The sequence below is a fragment of the Rhinopithecus bieti genome, unplaced genomic scaffold (genome assembly GCF_001698545.2).
Source record: "Rhinopithecus bieti isolate Rb0 unplaced genomic scaffold, ASM169854v2 scaffold_7438, whole genome shotgun sequence".
Lineage (NCBI taxonomy): Eukaryota > Metazoa > Chordata > Mammalia > Primates > Cercopithecidae > Rhinopithecus > Rhinopithecus bieti.
This window is the reverse complement of record NW_016805589.1, coordinates 514374-531256: the sequence shown is the minus strand read 5'-3', so window position 1 is coordinate 531256 and position 16883 is coordinate 514374. Positions and strand designations below refer to the sequence as shown.

Here is a 16883-nt window from a genome sequence, read left to right as displayed (position 1 = left end):
TTTTTTTTTTTTTTTTTTTTTTTTGTAAGGGTTTTCAAGAGAATCCATTCTGTAAGGCTGGACTATCTCTTGTGTCTCTATTTTCTGTTTCCTTTAACCCCCTCTAGACATAAAATTATGTTCTAACTTACTTACAACCTATAGTTCTTTCATATAAAATTGGCTGATACAGCTTGATTCCTATGCACTGTTTTAAGTATAACTATAAATGAGGTCTTTGAACTATAAGAGCAAAATTCGTTTTTAGCAATACATTCTAGGAGAATTGGTTGGTTACACGTATCTCGGCATTTAAGTTCCTGAACGCCTGGTCACTCTTCATTAGAGACAGGAAACTCATAGTTCTTTTTATAAAGAGAGGAGTCCTGATGCTCATCTATCTAGAAAAACTGGAAGTAATAGGACAAGTACTTGGCCCTTTTCTCCACTGTTGCACCTGCTAGATTTTCTGTCTGAGCTGTTCGAACTATTCTTTCCCCCTCCACCAGTAGATGTGAGAAGATCACAGGGAAGCTGCTAGAATAAATCCCACCTTTGGAGGCCAGGAGTTCAAGACCAGCCTGGGCAACATAATGAGAACCCATCTCTACAAAACCTTTTTAAAAAGCTGGGGGTAGTGGCATGTGCCGGTGGTCCCAGCTACTTGGGAGGCTGCAGCAGGAGGATTGCTTGAGCCCAGGAGCTCAAGGCTTCAATGAGCCATGATTGCACCCCTGCACTCCAGCCTAGGTGACTGAGACCCTGTCTCTAAAAAATAAAGAAAGAAAGAAAACAGAAAAAAAGAAAAGAAAAATTACTCAGTCGACAACAGTTCAACAGAACTGGTAGTGAAATCTTAGCAAGAAGTATAAACACTAGGTTGTCTTAGATATGCCATAAAAAGAGATTACTCTTCTTGGCATTATCAACTGACTAATACCCAGTCCCTCTACAATGTTAAGATAAAATTTTAAAATATTTTCAAGAAGCAGTTGAGGCCAGGTGTTCACACCTACAATCACAGCACTTTGGGAGGCTGAGGCAGGCAGATTGCTTGAGCTTAGGAGTTGGAGACCAGTCTGGGCAATATGATGAAACTTTGTCTCCACTAAAATGCAAAAATTAGTGGGTGTGGTGGCCTGGGCCTGTAGTCCTGTGTACTAGGGAGGCTGAGGTGGGAGGATTGCTTGAGCCCAGGAGGTGGAGGTTGCAGTGAGTGGAGATCGCACTGCTGCACTCCAGTGTGGGTGACAGAACAGGACCCTGTCTCAAAAAATAAAATAAGAGAAGCAATTGAGTCTAGTCTGTGGCACTGAAAGTAGTCATTTTACTCATCCCCATGAATTTCCTCTTTCCCATGCTTGCTCTGTCTCTTTCATACACACACTTTTTTTGCCTCTATACTTTTACTCGTTTTGTTATCCTACATTTTTCTCCCACAACATAGACTTTAGACTTGTTGGTAAAAGTGATGGAAAATCTCCTCCTCCAAACTTGAAGTCTTTTTCTTGCACTGTGTGTCAGATCTTTAAAGGGTAGAGTGGTTTAACATGAGACAAAACTACTCCCTTACAATGGTTTGAATTGTTTTTTTTAAATTAGATCCCTAAAGGACTCTTTTGATACTATCAATGTTCAACATCTGGTATACTTCTATACGCCTGAGAAAAGTGGTTTTCAAACTTTGGGTTACTACCCATTAGTACACCATGAAATAAACTTAGTGGATCATGGCCACATCTGAAAATTGAATAGAATGAAATATATAGGGAATTTCAAATTATATCATAAAAAGACTAAGCATTGTTCACAAGCATTTCTATTTTTTGTGTTTCAAAATATGTAAAATATAATCTTAACTATTGGTTGCAGTAAAAAAAGTCTGAAAAGTAGTTTCTGGTGTATATACATTAAATTCTATGATAGTACAGGCAAAAAAATTTACACATTAGCACACAACTCCAATTTATGCTATATGAATTATTATTTGGACACATGCATCTGCATTCGACTACATTGCATTAAAGCTTTGGTACATTAATTTAAAAATTATAACTTCATATTCCCAGATTCTGTGAGTGGCCACAATATTAACGTGCCTGCACAATCCTCTCCAGGATGAATGAGGAAAGGATACTGAGAAACTGGTCTTCTGACCCTTTTGAATCAAGTGATAACACTTACAGTTGTACCATAGGATATAGGTTTCCTGGTTTACTTTTGAAAGCAAAAAGCATAGTTAAAGGTTAACTAAAACACACTGGATTTAAAACAGAAAATGATATATCTGAATACCAATCATTATTTTAAGACTAAAAAAAGAGAAATGAAGAAACGCTGGAAAATGTGAATCACTTCCAAATTGCTCTATTTAATTTTACCATAAGCATAACAGTGGGTGAAGTTCAACTAAAGACAGGGGCATGAAAAAAAAATGTGACTTGGTATTGCTCTTTAGGGAGGCAAATTAATTGCAAATTAAGACCATCTAGGTTAAAGAATGAATTGCCATCTTTTACGAACCGGGAATAAAAGTAAATGTTCACTTAATAGCAAAGGGAGAAAGAACATGAGAAAAATCAGGAGTAAATAAGTATAGTTTTAAATACACACAAATTGGGGGAAATAAACATTGGCATAGAAATGCCATAAAATAAAATACCTATGGAATATAAAAGTCGACTATGGTCACTGAATGTTGAACCCAAAGTTATTGGAAAAGGTAGAATTTCCCTGTATTTCTTTCCCAGGGAACTGGGGAGGGAAGTCGGGGATAATAGGCTTCAGGAACTTGAACTCATTTGTCCCTGAGCCTCCTGCCAGACACACCTCATACTGGTAACTCTGGGATAGGGTCCCGGTGCCGCTCACGTCCACCAGATGCCCTGGAAAGTGGCCCTCGGGCACAGAGCAGCGACCCACCGAGGCCGCCCTGCTCCCCCTGCACAGCCGCACCGCCACGAACAGGAGCACTGAAAAGAGGAAGAGCGAAGACACCGAGGCCAACGCCACCACCAGGTAGACGGTGAGCGAGTCGGCCTGGGCCTGGGCCGGGGCCGCCTCCGGGAGAGGCAGGTAGGGCTGGGAGAAGTCGTCCACCAGGAGCACGTGTAGCGTGGCGGTGGCCGAGCGCGGAGGCTCGCCATTGTCCTTGATCAGCACCACCAGCCTGTGCTTGGCCGCGTCGCGCTCGCTCAGCAGCCTGGAGGTGCGCACCTCGCCATTGTGCGCCCACATGCGGAACAGCCCGGGCTCCGTGGCCTTGAGCAGCTGGTACGACAGCCAGGCGTTCTGGCCCGAGTCACCGTCCACCGCCACCACCTTGGTCACCAGGTAGCCCGGCTCGGCCGCCCGGGGCACCAGCTCGGTACATGGCGCAGAGCCGTTCTGCAGCGGGTACAGCACGAAGGGCGAGTTATCGTTGGCGTCCAGCACCAGCACGCGCACCAGCGCCTCGCTGCTCAGCGCCGGGGAGCCGCGGTCTGTGGCGCCCACGCGGAACTCGAACTCCTGCAGGGCCTCGTAGTCCAGAGACCTGAGGGCAAACAGGTGGCCGTTGTCCGCGTTGATGGAGACCAAGGAGGTGAGGGACAGGTGCGGGTCCTGGGGTGGCAGCAGCGAGTAGGTGACCTGGGCGTTGGTGCCTGAGTCTCTGTCTGTGGCGCTGATGCTGCCGATGTGCAGGGCGGGGCTGTTGTTTTCGCGGACGAACAGGGTGTAGGAGGTTTGGGTGAAGGCGGGGGCGTTGTCATTGACATCGGCGACCAGCACGGTTATGTTGAGCTGTGTTTTCAGCGTAGGGGTCCCCAAATCAGTGACAGTGATAGTGATGTTGTATTCCCCTCTGCTTTCTCTGTCTAGTGGTCTCTCCGTTAGTAGGGTGTAAAAGTTTTCCGCGGATTTCAGGAGGAAGGGTAGATCCTCCTGAATGGAGCAACTTATTTTCCCATTTTCTCCTGAATCAAGATCTGAAACACTGAAAAGTGCAACCACAGTTTCAGGCGCGTTCTCAGGTATTGGGCTGGTAAATGCAGACATGGTAACTTCTGGGGCATGGTCATTCACATCCATCACTTGAATGAGAATGGTGCATTTTCCAGAAAGGGTTCCAGCATCTCTTGCCTCAATATTGACTTCATAGGACTGCAGTTTTTCGAAATCGAGTTGTTTTTTTAGTTCAATTTCTCCTGTCAAGGGATTGATCTTAAAGGTTTTGCCAATCTCGTCTGAAGCTTGGAAAAGTGAATAGGAAATCTCTCCGTTGACTCCTGTGTCTACATCCGTGGCAGAGACCTTGACAACCAGGAAGCCTATTGGACTGTCCTCAGAGATCTGCACCCTATAGAAAGGCTGCTCAAATTCAGGGGCATTATCGTTGACATCCAGGACTTCAATGTAGACCTGAGCAGTGCCAGATCTGGGCGGAGAGCCACCATCCAGTGCTGTGAGTGTTAACCTGAGTTCAGCTTCTGCCTCTCGGTCCAGCGCTTTGTCCAGCACCAGCTCTGGATATTTCCTGCCATCACTGCGTTTGCGGGTGAGGACCCGAAAATAGGAATTGGGGCTGATTACATAGTTCTCAATATTGTTTTGGCCTACATCTAAGTCTTCAGCATTCTTCAGAGGAAACGTAGTCCCAGGAGGACTGCTCTCTGACACTTTCACCAACATTTCTTTGTCCAGAAATACTGGAGAATGGTCGTTTATGTCTATTACCTGTAGCTCAGCTTGAAAAAACTCGAAGGGACTCTCTAGCAACACTTGGAAATGTAGCACACAGGGCTCTGTGTGACCGCACAGATCCTCACGGTCCNCGGTGCGCACCTCGCCATTGTGCGCCCACACACCGAACAGCCCGGGCTCCGTGGCCTTGAGCAGCTGGTACGACAGCCAGGCGTTCTGGCCCGAGTCGCCGTCCACCGCCACCACCTTGGTCACCAGATAGCCCGGCTCGGCCGCCCGGGGCACCAGCTCGGTGCAGGGCGCGGAGCCGTTCTGCAGTGGGTACAGCACGAAGGGCGAGTTGTCGTTGGCGTCCAGCACCAGCAAGCGCACCAGCGCCTCGCTGCTCAGCGCCGGGAAGCCGAGGTCCGCGGCGCCCACGCGGAACTCGAACTCCTGCAGGGTCTCATAGTCCAGTGAGATGAGGGCAAACAGGTGGCCGTTGTCCGCCTTGATGGAGACTAGGGAGGCGAGGGGCAGGTGCGGGTCCTGGGGCGGCAGCAGCGAGTAGGTGACCTGGGCATTGGTGCCTGAGTCTCTGTCTGTGGCGCTGACGCTGCCGATGTGCAGGGCGGGGCTGTTGTTTTCGCGGACGAACATGGTGTAGGAGGTTTGGGTGAAGGCGGGGGCGTTGTCATTGAGGTCTGAGACCAGCACGGTCATATTGAGGTGTGTTGTCAGCCTGGGTGTCCCTAAGTCAGTGACTGTGATAGTGACGTTGTACTCAGCTCTGCTTTCTCTGTCTAGTGGTTTCTCTGTTAGTAGAGTACAAAAGTTCCCCACAGAAGATTTCAGGAGGAAGGGTAGATCCTCCTGAATGGAGCAATTTATTTCCCCATTTTCTCCTGAATCAAGATCTGAAACACTGAAAAGTGCAACCACAGTTTCAGGCGCGTTCTCAGGTATTGGGCTGATAAATGCGGACATGGTAACTTCTGGGGCATGGTCATTCACATCCATCACTTGAATCAGAATGGTGCATTTTCCAGAGAAGCCTCCAGCATCTCTCGCCTCAATATTGACTTCATAGGACTGCAGTTTTTCGAAATCGAGTTGTTTTTTTAGTTCAATTTCTCCTGTCAAGGAATTGACCTTAAAAGTTTTGCTTATCTCATCTGAAGCTTGGAAAAGTGAATAGAAAATCTCTCCGTTGACTCCTGTGTCTATATCCGTGGCAGAGACCTTGACAACCAGGAAGCCTATTGGACTGTCCTCAGAGATCTGCACCCTATAGAAAGGCTGCTCAAATTCAGGGGCATTATCGTTAACGTCCACGACTTCAATGTAGACCTGAGCAGTGCCAGATCTGGGCGGAGAGCCACCATCCAGTGCTGTGAGTGTTAACCTGAGTTCAGCTTCTGCCTCTCGGTCCAGCGCTTTGTCCAGCACCAGCTCTGGATATTTCCTGCCATCACTGCGTTTGCGGGTGAGGACCCGAAAATAGGAATTGGGGCTGATTACATAGTTCTCAATATTGTTTTGGCCTACATCTAAGTCTTCAGCATTCTTCAGAGGAAACGTAGTCCCAGGAGGACTGCTCTCTGACACTTTCACCAACATTTCTTTGTCCAGAAATACTGGAGAGTGGTCGTTTATGTCTATTACCTGTAGCTCAGCTTGAAAAAACTCGAAGGGACTCTCTAGCAACACTTGGAAATGTAGCACACAGGGCTCTGTGTGACCGCACAGATCCTCACGGTCCAATTTCTCATTGAGCAACATATCGCCGGTCTCCTGATTGAGCTGCAAATGCAGTTTGTTCCCTCTGGAAACAACCCTAATCCCCCACCTGGAGAATTCCCTCTGCTCCAGAGCCAAGTCCTTTGCTAAACTGGTGACAAAGGAGCTGCCCTCAGTTTCCTCCACCACAGAATAGCGTCTAGGTTCCGCCGCGCCCGCCAGAGATAAGCCCAAAAGGAGAAAGCAAAAAAGGACTTGCCTTTGTCTGCAAATGAGCTTCCCGCTGGCCTCCATTGTTCTTGGTGGGTTCAGCTTCCTGGGAGGACGGTTCTGTGGGACTGTAAAGTCCCCAGTATCTGAGGCTGTAGTTATTCCACAGATACCTCAGAAATATTGCAGAGAATAGTCCTCTCCAGAGGACCCTGCCGTCTTCTCTTTGGCATCCAAGCTTCCCATGGGCTTCCAGGTTCTGCTGCTTTTTGCCGGTTAATGGAGTTGCAGCTGCGGTTCTGGTTTATACCTTCTTATCCTGCAGCGCCACCACGCGTCCTCACAGAATCTTACATTTTGTGGGATGATAATAGATGTAATATTCCCAACTCTGCCTGTATGTACCCTAGGACTATGTAAGGTTACAACACCACCGTTAATATCGCCGGACGTCACTGAGCAGAGAACTGCCCGAAGGAGAAATTACATTAGTCTTGCAACAATGCTAACTGAGTTTTGGGCAAAAAGGAAATATTTAGGTAACAGTCTAGCTTGACAAAAAGAATATATGCAGAAAATTTCAAATATAATTGTAGTTAACATAGTTAACTTTTAGATGTTTACACTTTTATTTCCATAAGCCATAGGAATAATTAGTAGCTGTGAACCTCGAACAAATTATTTAATCTCTCTGCTTTAATTTGCTCGTCTGTAAAGTGAGGATAATAATAGCACCTACCACATAGGGCTGTTGTGAATTCCCCACCTTACACATGAGAAATCTGATGCAAAGAGAGAGTAACCTTAAAAATAAACTATATACCAAGTATAAAGCAATTTGATGCCATCAAGCAACTGAATCTTGATGGAATAAATCCATCATAAGTCTGGCATAAATCCATTACTATTATTAGAAAAACACCTCAAAATTCAAATGGTAGAAGAATACAGGAGCATAACTATCTCAGGTAGAGAAATTATGTCCAATAATGAAGGGAAATGAACGAAGAAAGGCTGGAGAGTTTGTCTAAACAGAGACAATATGTGTAACAGCTGTGGTGATTTTGTTTCTGGGAAGGATGTCCTTCTTCGTTACCTCCACTTCTAACAGCATCAATTAAAAGAAATTACCTTGAAATTTTTCAAATCTCATAGAAGAGAGGAGTGTAATGAACCTCCAAGGACTCAGTACTAGCTTCACCAATTATCAATGTTTTTCCATAATTCTTGACTCTATCCCTTCAACATTTTCACATCCCAGACAAACTGAATTTTCACCCACAAATACGTCATTATATATTTCTTTAAATGCATCATGACTTTAAATGACTCTAAAAATACCCTTAAGTACAATGCCATTATCATACCTAAAAATTAAGTTAATATTATTTAATACCCATCTATGTTCAAACTCTTCCAAGTTTTTCAAAGTCATTGCTGTTGTTTCAATCAAGATCCAAACAAGATCCACACATTGTATTTGATTGCTAGACCTCTTGAGATTTTTCTTTGTGTAAACTTCACTCCTCTTATTTCTAATGCCATTTATTTGTCAGAGAAATTGGATAATTTTACCCTGAGACCATGAAAGCAATTTTAGATTTTACTACTGTGAGTTTTTTTGTCCTTAGGTTCTATCCCACCAGTGACATGAGGTAATACTAGCTTTCTTAGACTTACCAGCACTAGTTTATAATATATTCAGAGCACAACTATGCAAAAATTACCTATTTAAAAAATAAGAATCAGTTATATATTTTTAAACAAACAATGCTTCTCCTTAACTCCCTAGAATTTCTAAAAGTTTAATGATCATCTATTTTTCTCTTTGATATTACACATTTAAAACTATTCTTTTTCTTAAATCTTCCTGATTCAGCAGTGCCATACAGGTAATAGAAAACTGTTAAAAACAAACTCTCAAATCAGGAAAATGTATTACAAATGTAAGTATGGGTGACTCTGAAAATATACAACAATGTGAAGAAAATAATTAACTAATAATGCAATCAAAATTATGTACTATTCCTAATCAGGACCATTAATCTTTTCTGTGAAATGGAAGTTATATGTTCAGGACACGAGAAGGCACAGGTTGCTCTTTCAATTTTGTTTTTTACTTGAGATTTAGACAGATCACAGCATTAGTAATAATAGCTGAAAATTTACCCAGAAAAGCAAGATTATTGGTTTATGAGAAAATGAAATCATAGATAAAGATTATTTCTAAATAAAGACTGAACAGTAGTATGAATGTGATAAAAACATTTCTTCTCTTTAGTTAGGCAGAAACTTGCCAGGTGATATCTAATGACAGAAAACAGTATGGAATTGGAGCAAAGCCACTGACTCAGAGTCAGACAGATCGAGGATGGATGCTCAGTTTTGTCACTTATTAGTTAGCGGACCTTGGTGATCTTACTGAATCTCTGAGACCATCTATTTGGTCATTCCTAAAATACCATGCCACATATGTTTCTTCTGAGATTAAAAGTGTGAAAATAGTGTATGATCCATAAAACGAGTGTTTTAAAAAAATAAGGTCTAAAAAGGTACACTACAATCTATGCTTCTGAAACTAAGGTAGTATACTCGAACAGCATTCTAATCAACTCAGAAAACGAAAGTCATGGTAAATATTGAAAACAATGGAAAGCAATTTAAAATATCTCAAACAAGACTTACCATTTAATAGACTTTATATTAAGCATAATTGTTTGACATAAAACATTACACATATACATTTCATGCTTTGTGAAGGGTTCTTGATACTAAATCTGGATCCTTTCCTATGTAAAGAAATTTCTTGACTTAAAGAGTACATATTTGAAGTGATCAAAAATACTACTTTACGGGCACCTTACAATAAATTCCTAATTATAAATGTATTCATAAACACAGGATTTATTTTTCATTCTTTATCAGAAAACCAAATTATTCTGAAACGGGGGGTTTTCTTCAACTTCCCTACGTGTGCTGTGGGGTAGGAAGTTGGGGATAATTGGTTTCAGAAATTTGAACTCATTTGTCCCGGAGCCTCCAGTCACACACACCTCATACTGGTAGCTCTGGGACAGGGTCCCGGTGCTGTTCACGTCTACCAGATGCCCTGGAAAGGGGCCCTCGGGCACCGAGCAGCGACCCACAGAGGCTGCCCTGCTCCTCCTGCACAGCCGCACCGCCACGAACAGGAGCACCGACAAGAGGAACAGCGACGACACCGAGGCCAATGACACCACCAGGTAGACGGTGAGTGAGTCGGCCTGGGCCTGGGCCGGGGCCGTCTCTGGGAGAGGCAGGTAGGGCTGGAAGAAGCCGTCCACCAGGAGCACGTGCAGCGTGGTGGTGGCCGAGCGTGGAGGCTCGCCATTGTCCTTGACCAGCACCACCAGCCTGTGCTTGGCCGCGTCGCGCTCGCTCAGCAGCCTGGCGGTGCGCACCTCGCCATTGTGCGCCCACACGCCGAACAGCCCAGGCTCCGTGGCCTTGAGCAGCTGGTACGACAGCCAGGAATTCTGGCCAGAGTCGCCGTCCACCGCTACCACCTTGGTCACCAGATAGCCCGGCTCCGCCGCCCGGGGCACCAGCTCTGTGCAGGGCGCGGAGCCGTTCTGCAGCGGGTACAGTACGAAGGGCGAGTTATCGTTGGCGTCCAGCACAAGCACGCGCACCAGTGCCTCGCTGCTCAGCGCCGGGGAGCCGCGGTCTGTGGCGCCCACGCGGAACTCGAACTCCTGCAGGGCCTCGTAGTCCAGCGACCGGAGGGCGAACACGTGGCCGTTGTCTGTGTTGATGGATACCAGGGAGGCGAGGGGTAGGTGCGGGTCCTGGGGCGGCAGCAGCGAGTAGGTGACCTGGGCGTTGGTGCCTGAGTCTCTGTCTGTGGCGCTGATGCTGCCGATGTGCAGGGCGGGGCTGTTGTTCTCGCGGACGAACATGGTGTAGGAGGTTTGGGTGAAGGCGGGGGCGTTGTCATTGACGTCGGAGACCAGCACGGTTATGTTGTGCTCGGTTTTCAGCCTGGGTGTCCCCAAGTCGGTGACGGTGATGGTAATGTTGTACTCGGCTCTGCTCTCTCTGTCCAGTGGTCTCTCTGTTTCCAAAGTGTAGTAATTATTTACAGAAGATTTTAGCACGAATGGGATGTCTTCCGGGACAGAACAAACTATCTTTCCGTTGTCCCCAGAGTCTCTGTCTCGTATCCTGAAAACCATAACCACGGTCTCTGGTGTGCTTTCTGGGATTGGACTGGTAATTGATGACACAGTGATTTCAGGAGCATTGTCATTTACATCCATCACCTGAATTCTGACTGTAGATTTTCCAAAAGTCCTCCCCATCTGTGGCTTGAATGATTATTGAGTATGACTCAATCGTTTCAAAATCCAAAGGTGCTGTTAAAGTAATGTCTCCAGACTTTTGATTAATTTCAAATGTCTTGCGAATATCTTCTGAGGCATGGGAAAAGGTATAGGATAGTTCACTGTTTGTTCCAGAGTCTAAATCCCAAGCCAAGACTGTCACAACCAGCGAGCCAAGGGTGCTATTCTCCGGAATCTTCACCTCATAAAAAGCCTGCTCAAACTCAGGGGAGTTGTCATTAATATCTACAACCACCACCCTGACCAAGGCAGTTCCGGACCTGGGAGGGGACCCGCCATCCAGAGCAGTGAGGATGAAACTGAGCTCCCTGCACTCTTCATAATCCAGCGCCTTGTCCAGAACTAACTCAGGGTATTTCCTATTATCTGGATTGACTCTTATTTTAATGTGGAAATGAGAGTTCGGATTTATTGTGTAGCTTTTTACAGCATTGATTCCTACATCTAAATCCTTCGCACTTTCAAGCAAGAACACAGCACCAAGAGGACTGTTCTCTGGGATTTCTAAGAGCATTTCTTTTTCCAAGAAGACGGGAGAGTGATCATTTATATCCCTGACCTGGAGTTCAATTTGTAAAACTGCGTGGGGTTTTCATTAACACTTGGAAATACAGCACACAAGGCTCATTGGAGCCACAGAGCTCCTCCCTGTCTAGCATTTCGCTCAGGAGCAAATCTCCAGTGTTTGTGTCCAGCTGCAAACACTCTTTGTTATCATTAGAAACCACCTGAGCCCCCCGCGAAGACAGCTCACTCACCTCCAGTCCCAGGGTCTTTGCCAAATTTCCTACAAAGCTGCCACTCTGCAATTCCTCCATCACCAAAAAACTCCCAGTTTCAGAGACCGCCTGAGACATTCCCAGCAAAACAAAGAAAAGCAGGACTTGCCTTATCTGCAGAGTTCCTGCCCCTCCGTTTTCCATAGCTTCTTTTCCAAAACTCCAAAATCTTCTTGTGGAATTGCCTCAGCACCACTTCGCAGTTGTGGGAAACGTGCCTCTGATCTGTCTACCAAATCTTCGGAAGCCTAAAGATTTTAACCTTGTTGAATGGCTTCTAGGTTGTCCCTTAAAGGATTGTTCTGTCTTCCCAGTTCTCTGCGTGTACTGGATAACAGGGTCTACAACATCCTCCAGGGTAATTTTTTTTCTTGGTATTATCCTGCAGCGCCACCACGCGTCTCCACAGATTTTCACAGTTTGATGAACACTACCTAAATTTTATTCACATAAATGTCCTCCAGAAGCAAATATTGCATTTAAATAATTCCTTCTGTTTAAGTAATTAAAAATATATTATATCTTCCTTAATAATCGTTTTATATTCTTTATAGTTTGTGATGACGTTTGTATTTGTTTTAAAGCATTTTTTCAGTGTCTTTCCCCACTCTCCTCACAACCAAATGTGCTCAATTGTGGTGAATACAGATACAAGATGTGATCCCTGGTCCCCAGGAATTCGTAGTATTTCTGAGACAATTGTAAGCCTGAAACAAGCAGGGTATAACTAATTGTTGAGCTGAATGAAATTCTATTACTACTTGGCTTTCCTTACATGGTAGGGGAAAGGGAAGGTGATCTCAAAAGTCCTTTCTGAAGTTATGAAACTGGATTAACTATGTGATGAGGCAAATTTAGGTCATTATGACAGCATAAAAAGGCATTTCCATAGATTTCCTTAATAGCAATGAACTGTGAACAGGTAGAAAATGAAGCAAGAGATTGGGGTGGAACATATTATGTAAACCTATCATTTAGTTCCAGTTTTTCATAATTTACAAAAAATTCATAAGTACACTAGCACAAGCAAGTTAGTTTCATTTAAAGTAGACTCTAATTCCTAAAGCTGGCTTGCCCCAGGTTCCCAAAATTTATTGTAGCCACAACTGTAGCTATCTGTTTTCTCTTTCAGCCCAGGAAGAGAAAGTAAGAGTCTATCCCTAAACATAGAACAAAAACCTAACTTTCACTCTGATTAGACCAAGTAAGATCATGTGCCTGTGACTGAAGCAATCATTGTTTCAAGAGGTATAGAATTATACTTGGAGATTTTAGCCCTAGAATCTAAAGACCCATCTCTGGCCATTACTTTATTTTAATCCTGTCTGGGACCACCTTTTAAGCTTGGGATGGTTTCAGTCCTAGCCAAAGTACATCATTGGTACATAATGAAGGAGATTGTTTGGAATAGATGCTAAGGGCTCATCAATGATGTTCACTATAGAAAGTCTTAACGTGCATTAAGAATGGATGGAAGAAGAATCCAATAAGTCTGCATTTTAAAATGTTAAATTCAATTAATATTCTTAAAAATGTAAGCTGGATACATGATTTAAATAGTAATTGGTACAGAAAGGTAAAAGTTGAAAAGTGATGGATTGACCATACATAATTAACCTCTCTTTTTTAAAAAAAATACGCACTGAAATGACAGAAAAGTAATTAAAATGGGAACTAATGAAGATTAAGAATACACAAGTGAACACACATATTTTTCTAATACAGAAAGCAGGTGCAAAAGCAATTAACTTAGCAGTTCCAAAAAATGCCCCTAAAGTAAAATTCCTTCATTGAAGATACTCACAAGAAACACAATCTCATTTAAGCCAAGATTTGGAGGAACCAGATATTTAAGAAGACTGAAGTCAGTTAAGGATGGAAAAAAAAGTTATCAGTTGGAAGTATGTGTAGAGGATAATTGAATTCTCTATTCTTCTCATCACCCTACATAGACAGAAATGTAACTCACAACCAGAAAATAGAAAGTTTATTCTCTGGACAAATTTAATGGAACTTTCTCTAGTCTTGGGGATCTAGGCACAGCTGAGCACAGTTGTGAGGTGTCAAATTGAAAATAGGGAGAGTAAGCAAACCTTTGCATTTTACATGGTTAGACTTCTAGTCCTAATACTCTTAGACTGTATGACACAAGGTATATGCCTGACCCCTAGTTCATCCCCACACAGTGAATATTGTAGAATTCTAATCTGGAGAATATGAAAGCCCCAAATAAAGACACATATTAATATTTGGTGTCTCATAAGGTAATAGCCTTATCCTAGCATGGTTATATTAGAATGAAGCCCTGCCATCAACAGGTACTGTTTGCTCACAGAGTTGATTGTCAGCATTTTGGTATTATCATCCTTCTAAAATATGAGAAGATAGCCAAGGCATTTGAGGAGATGCCTGTAACATGACATAGAAAGACCAAAACTACCATCATCACTACCACCAAGAAAAAAGAAGGAACAATAATATAGAAAGCAGAAGAAAGCCTTTCAAAATGTCTGATTAATATTCCCAGAGAAAGAAAATCTAATAAAAGCTAATACTTATTTAGTATTTGCTCTATGCTACCCATTGTTCTAAGTGTCTCATAATGCATTTATCCATTTAATCTAAATAGTAACTGTGTGAAGTATGTATTCCTATTGTAAGATGAAGACTAGATTACGACTTAAGTGCTCCTTACTAGCTATATTACCTTGGACAAGTTCTCAACTCCCCTTAGACTCACTTTCACTTTTAAAATGGATAATAATAACAATACTACATAATGCATTTTTAAAGAAAAGATTAATTATAAATGAGAGAAAATATTACATTTATAAATCTATGACAGGATACCATGAAAAACATTCAGAGAACCAAAACAACTCTTAAAAGTATTTGTCAGTCACAAAGAAAAACTTAAATATAAAAGATTGAGTGATTAAATAAATTGTCCAAAAAATGGAATGAGAGGCAAAGAAAAAATAAGAAAGGAAAAAAGTCTTAGACTTTTATAGAGTCAATCTAGGAGGTCTAATATTTAACTGAGATTTTTGTTGAAGTGAGAATCCAGAGAGCTCAAGGGAGAAATTATAAGTAAAACATACCAAGAAAATTCCTCTTAAAAATTGTTTTTGTGTAGAGATAGATTCTCACTATGTTGCCCAGGGTGGTCTCAAACTCGGGGCCTCAAATAATCCTCCTGCCTCAGCCTCTCAAAGTACTGGGATTGCAGGTGTGAGTCACCATGCCCAACCAAAATTTCTCAGAAATAAAATTGATAGTCTGAACGTCAGCCAAGGAGTCTAGCATATGCCTGTAGTCACAGCTACTTGGAAGGCTGAGGCAGAAGTAGCTCTTGAGTTAGAGGCTGCAGGGTGCTATGATTGTGCCTATAAATAGCCACTGCACTCCAGCCTGGATAACACAGTTACCAGGCTGTGTTAAAAAAGAAAAAAGATAAAAGAAAAAGAAGAAAAAGAAAAAAGATAAACATGAACAGGCATAGCCATATGAACAGATTAGTCAATAAAGAGCCAGTACTAAGGTATTTTCAGAAGATCAGGGGAATTTTTTAAATGCTCCCAGAAAGAAAGAAAAAAAAGGTGAGGGGAATCACATAAAAAGACATAGGAATCAGAATGGAATCAGTCTTCTGAACAGCAATTCTATATGCAGTCAATAAAAGGAGCAGTGTTTTTGAAATCTGAGGGAAAATTATTTTCAATCTAGAATGTTATGCCCAAACTATCAATCAAATTAAAAAATAAAATAACAAAATAAGCTCTCAAAAAGTTTTACTTCCTCTGTGTCCATTTCTATGAAGGTACTGAGAGATGTGCATCAACAAAATAAGAGAGTAAACTAAGAAAGAAGAATGTACTGGATCTTATAAAAGAAGACCAATAAAGAAAAATATTAGGCCGGGCGCGGTGGCTCAAGCCTGTAATCCCAGCACTTTGGGAGGCCGAGACGGGTGGATCACAAGGTCAGAAGATCGAGACCATCCTGGCTAACACGGTGAAACCCCGTCTCTACTAAAATACAAAAAACTAGCCTGGCGAGGTGGCGGGCGCCTGTAGTCCCAGCTACTCGGGAGGCTGAGGCAGGAGAATGGCGTGAACCCAGGAGGCGGAGCTTGCAGTGAGCTGAGATCCGGCCACTGCACTCCAGCCTGGGCGACAGAGCGAGACTCCGTCTCAAAAAAAAAAAAAAAAAAGAAAAAAAAAAAGAAAAATATTTTTTAAAGTCCTAGGGTGACAGCCTATAGAGCAACCAGTATGAATGAAGTAGAGATCTGGGTGAAAGATCACCAAGAAATAAGCATAATTGATAGGTATCTGATACATTTGAATATTTTGAGAAGAAAGAGATTCAAATTAGAGAATGTAAAGAAACTAATATTAGTAAATGGAAAATTACGTAAGTACAAAACAATTTTCAGTTCTAGGAAAAATGTTTCTTGAGAAAGGAAATTTAATCACACTACACTAATGTGTATCTTGAAGAAACCTTAGTAATATGGACACTATTAGTTTAACTTAAAAAAAACTGTAGGCTGCGAGTGGTGGCTCACACCTGTAATCTCAACACTTTGGGAGGCTGAGGTGGGTGGATCACCTGGGGTCATGAGTTCAAGACGAGCCTGACCAACATGGTGAAACCCCATCTCTACTAAAATACAAAACTTAGCCAGGTGGGGTGGTGGGTGCCTGTAATCCCAGCTACTCAGGAGGCTGAGGCAGGAGAACCACTTGAACCCGGGAGGCAGAGGTTACAGTGAGGTGAGATCACACCACTATACTCCAATCTGGGCTACAGAGTAAGACTCTGCCAACAACAACAACAACAACAACAACAACAACAACAAAAACTGTAACAATTTTATTGGGAGAATAGGAGAAAGGGAATGTGCAGTGCTTATATTGGTTTACATTAGTTGGAAAGAAAGTTAAATCATTTTTAAAAATCCATAGCAAGAAGTGATTAAAATGTAAAATGGAGTTGCAAGATTTAACAACAAAAACATATCATTTAGAAGTATTGAGGTAATTCTAGAAGAAGCCACTCAATAGAAGGAGTCTGGAAATTAAAGAAAATACTGTTTCTTTTCTTTCTTTTTTTTTGGAGACCCCGC

The 16883-nt window shown here is 42.8% G+C and overlaps 3 protein-coding genes across 6 annotated transcripts in view; all 3 read right to left on the bottom strand.

Moving 5' to 3' along the window:
- LOC108530188 (protocadherin beta-13) overlaps window positions 1-6921 on the bottom strand; it is a 61557-nt gene extending 54636 nt beyond the window's left edge. Inside the window, exons 1-3 of one of the 4 annotated variants that reach the window (XM_017872889.1) lie at window positions 6136-6921; window positions 6024-6046; window positions 2174-4504 (exon numbers count right to left, since the gene is read on the bottom strand). In XM_017872889.1, coding sequence (XP_017728378.1) covers window positions 2668-4504; window positions 6024-6046; window positions 6136-6675 — 2400 coding nt within the window. In that variant the 5' untranslated portion in view covers window positions 6676-6921 and the 3' untranslated portion in view covers window positions 2174-2667. Of the gene's footprint in view, window positions 1-2173; window positions 4696-4803 lie in introns of those variants that run through there. The other 3 variants (XM_017872888.1, XM_017872887.1, XM_017872886.1) reach the window with 3 other exon arrangements.
- Window positions 1-16883, bottom strand: part of LOC108530186 (protocadherin beta-15) — a 172872-nt gene that overhangs the window by 38440 nt on the left and 117549 nt on the right. The window lies entirely within an intron of this gene.
- On the bottom strand, window positions 8986-12136 carry LOC108530185 (protocadherin beta-12-like). Its single transcript, XM_017872880.1, is given in 3 exon segments — window positions 8986-10917; window positions 10919-11557; window positions 11559-12136. Coding segments are annotated over 3 exon segments (2382 nt in total). The 5' UTR covers window positions 11897-12136; the 3' UTR covers window positions 8986-9512.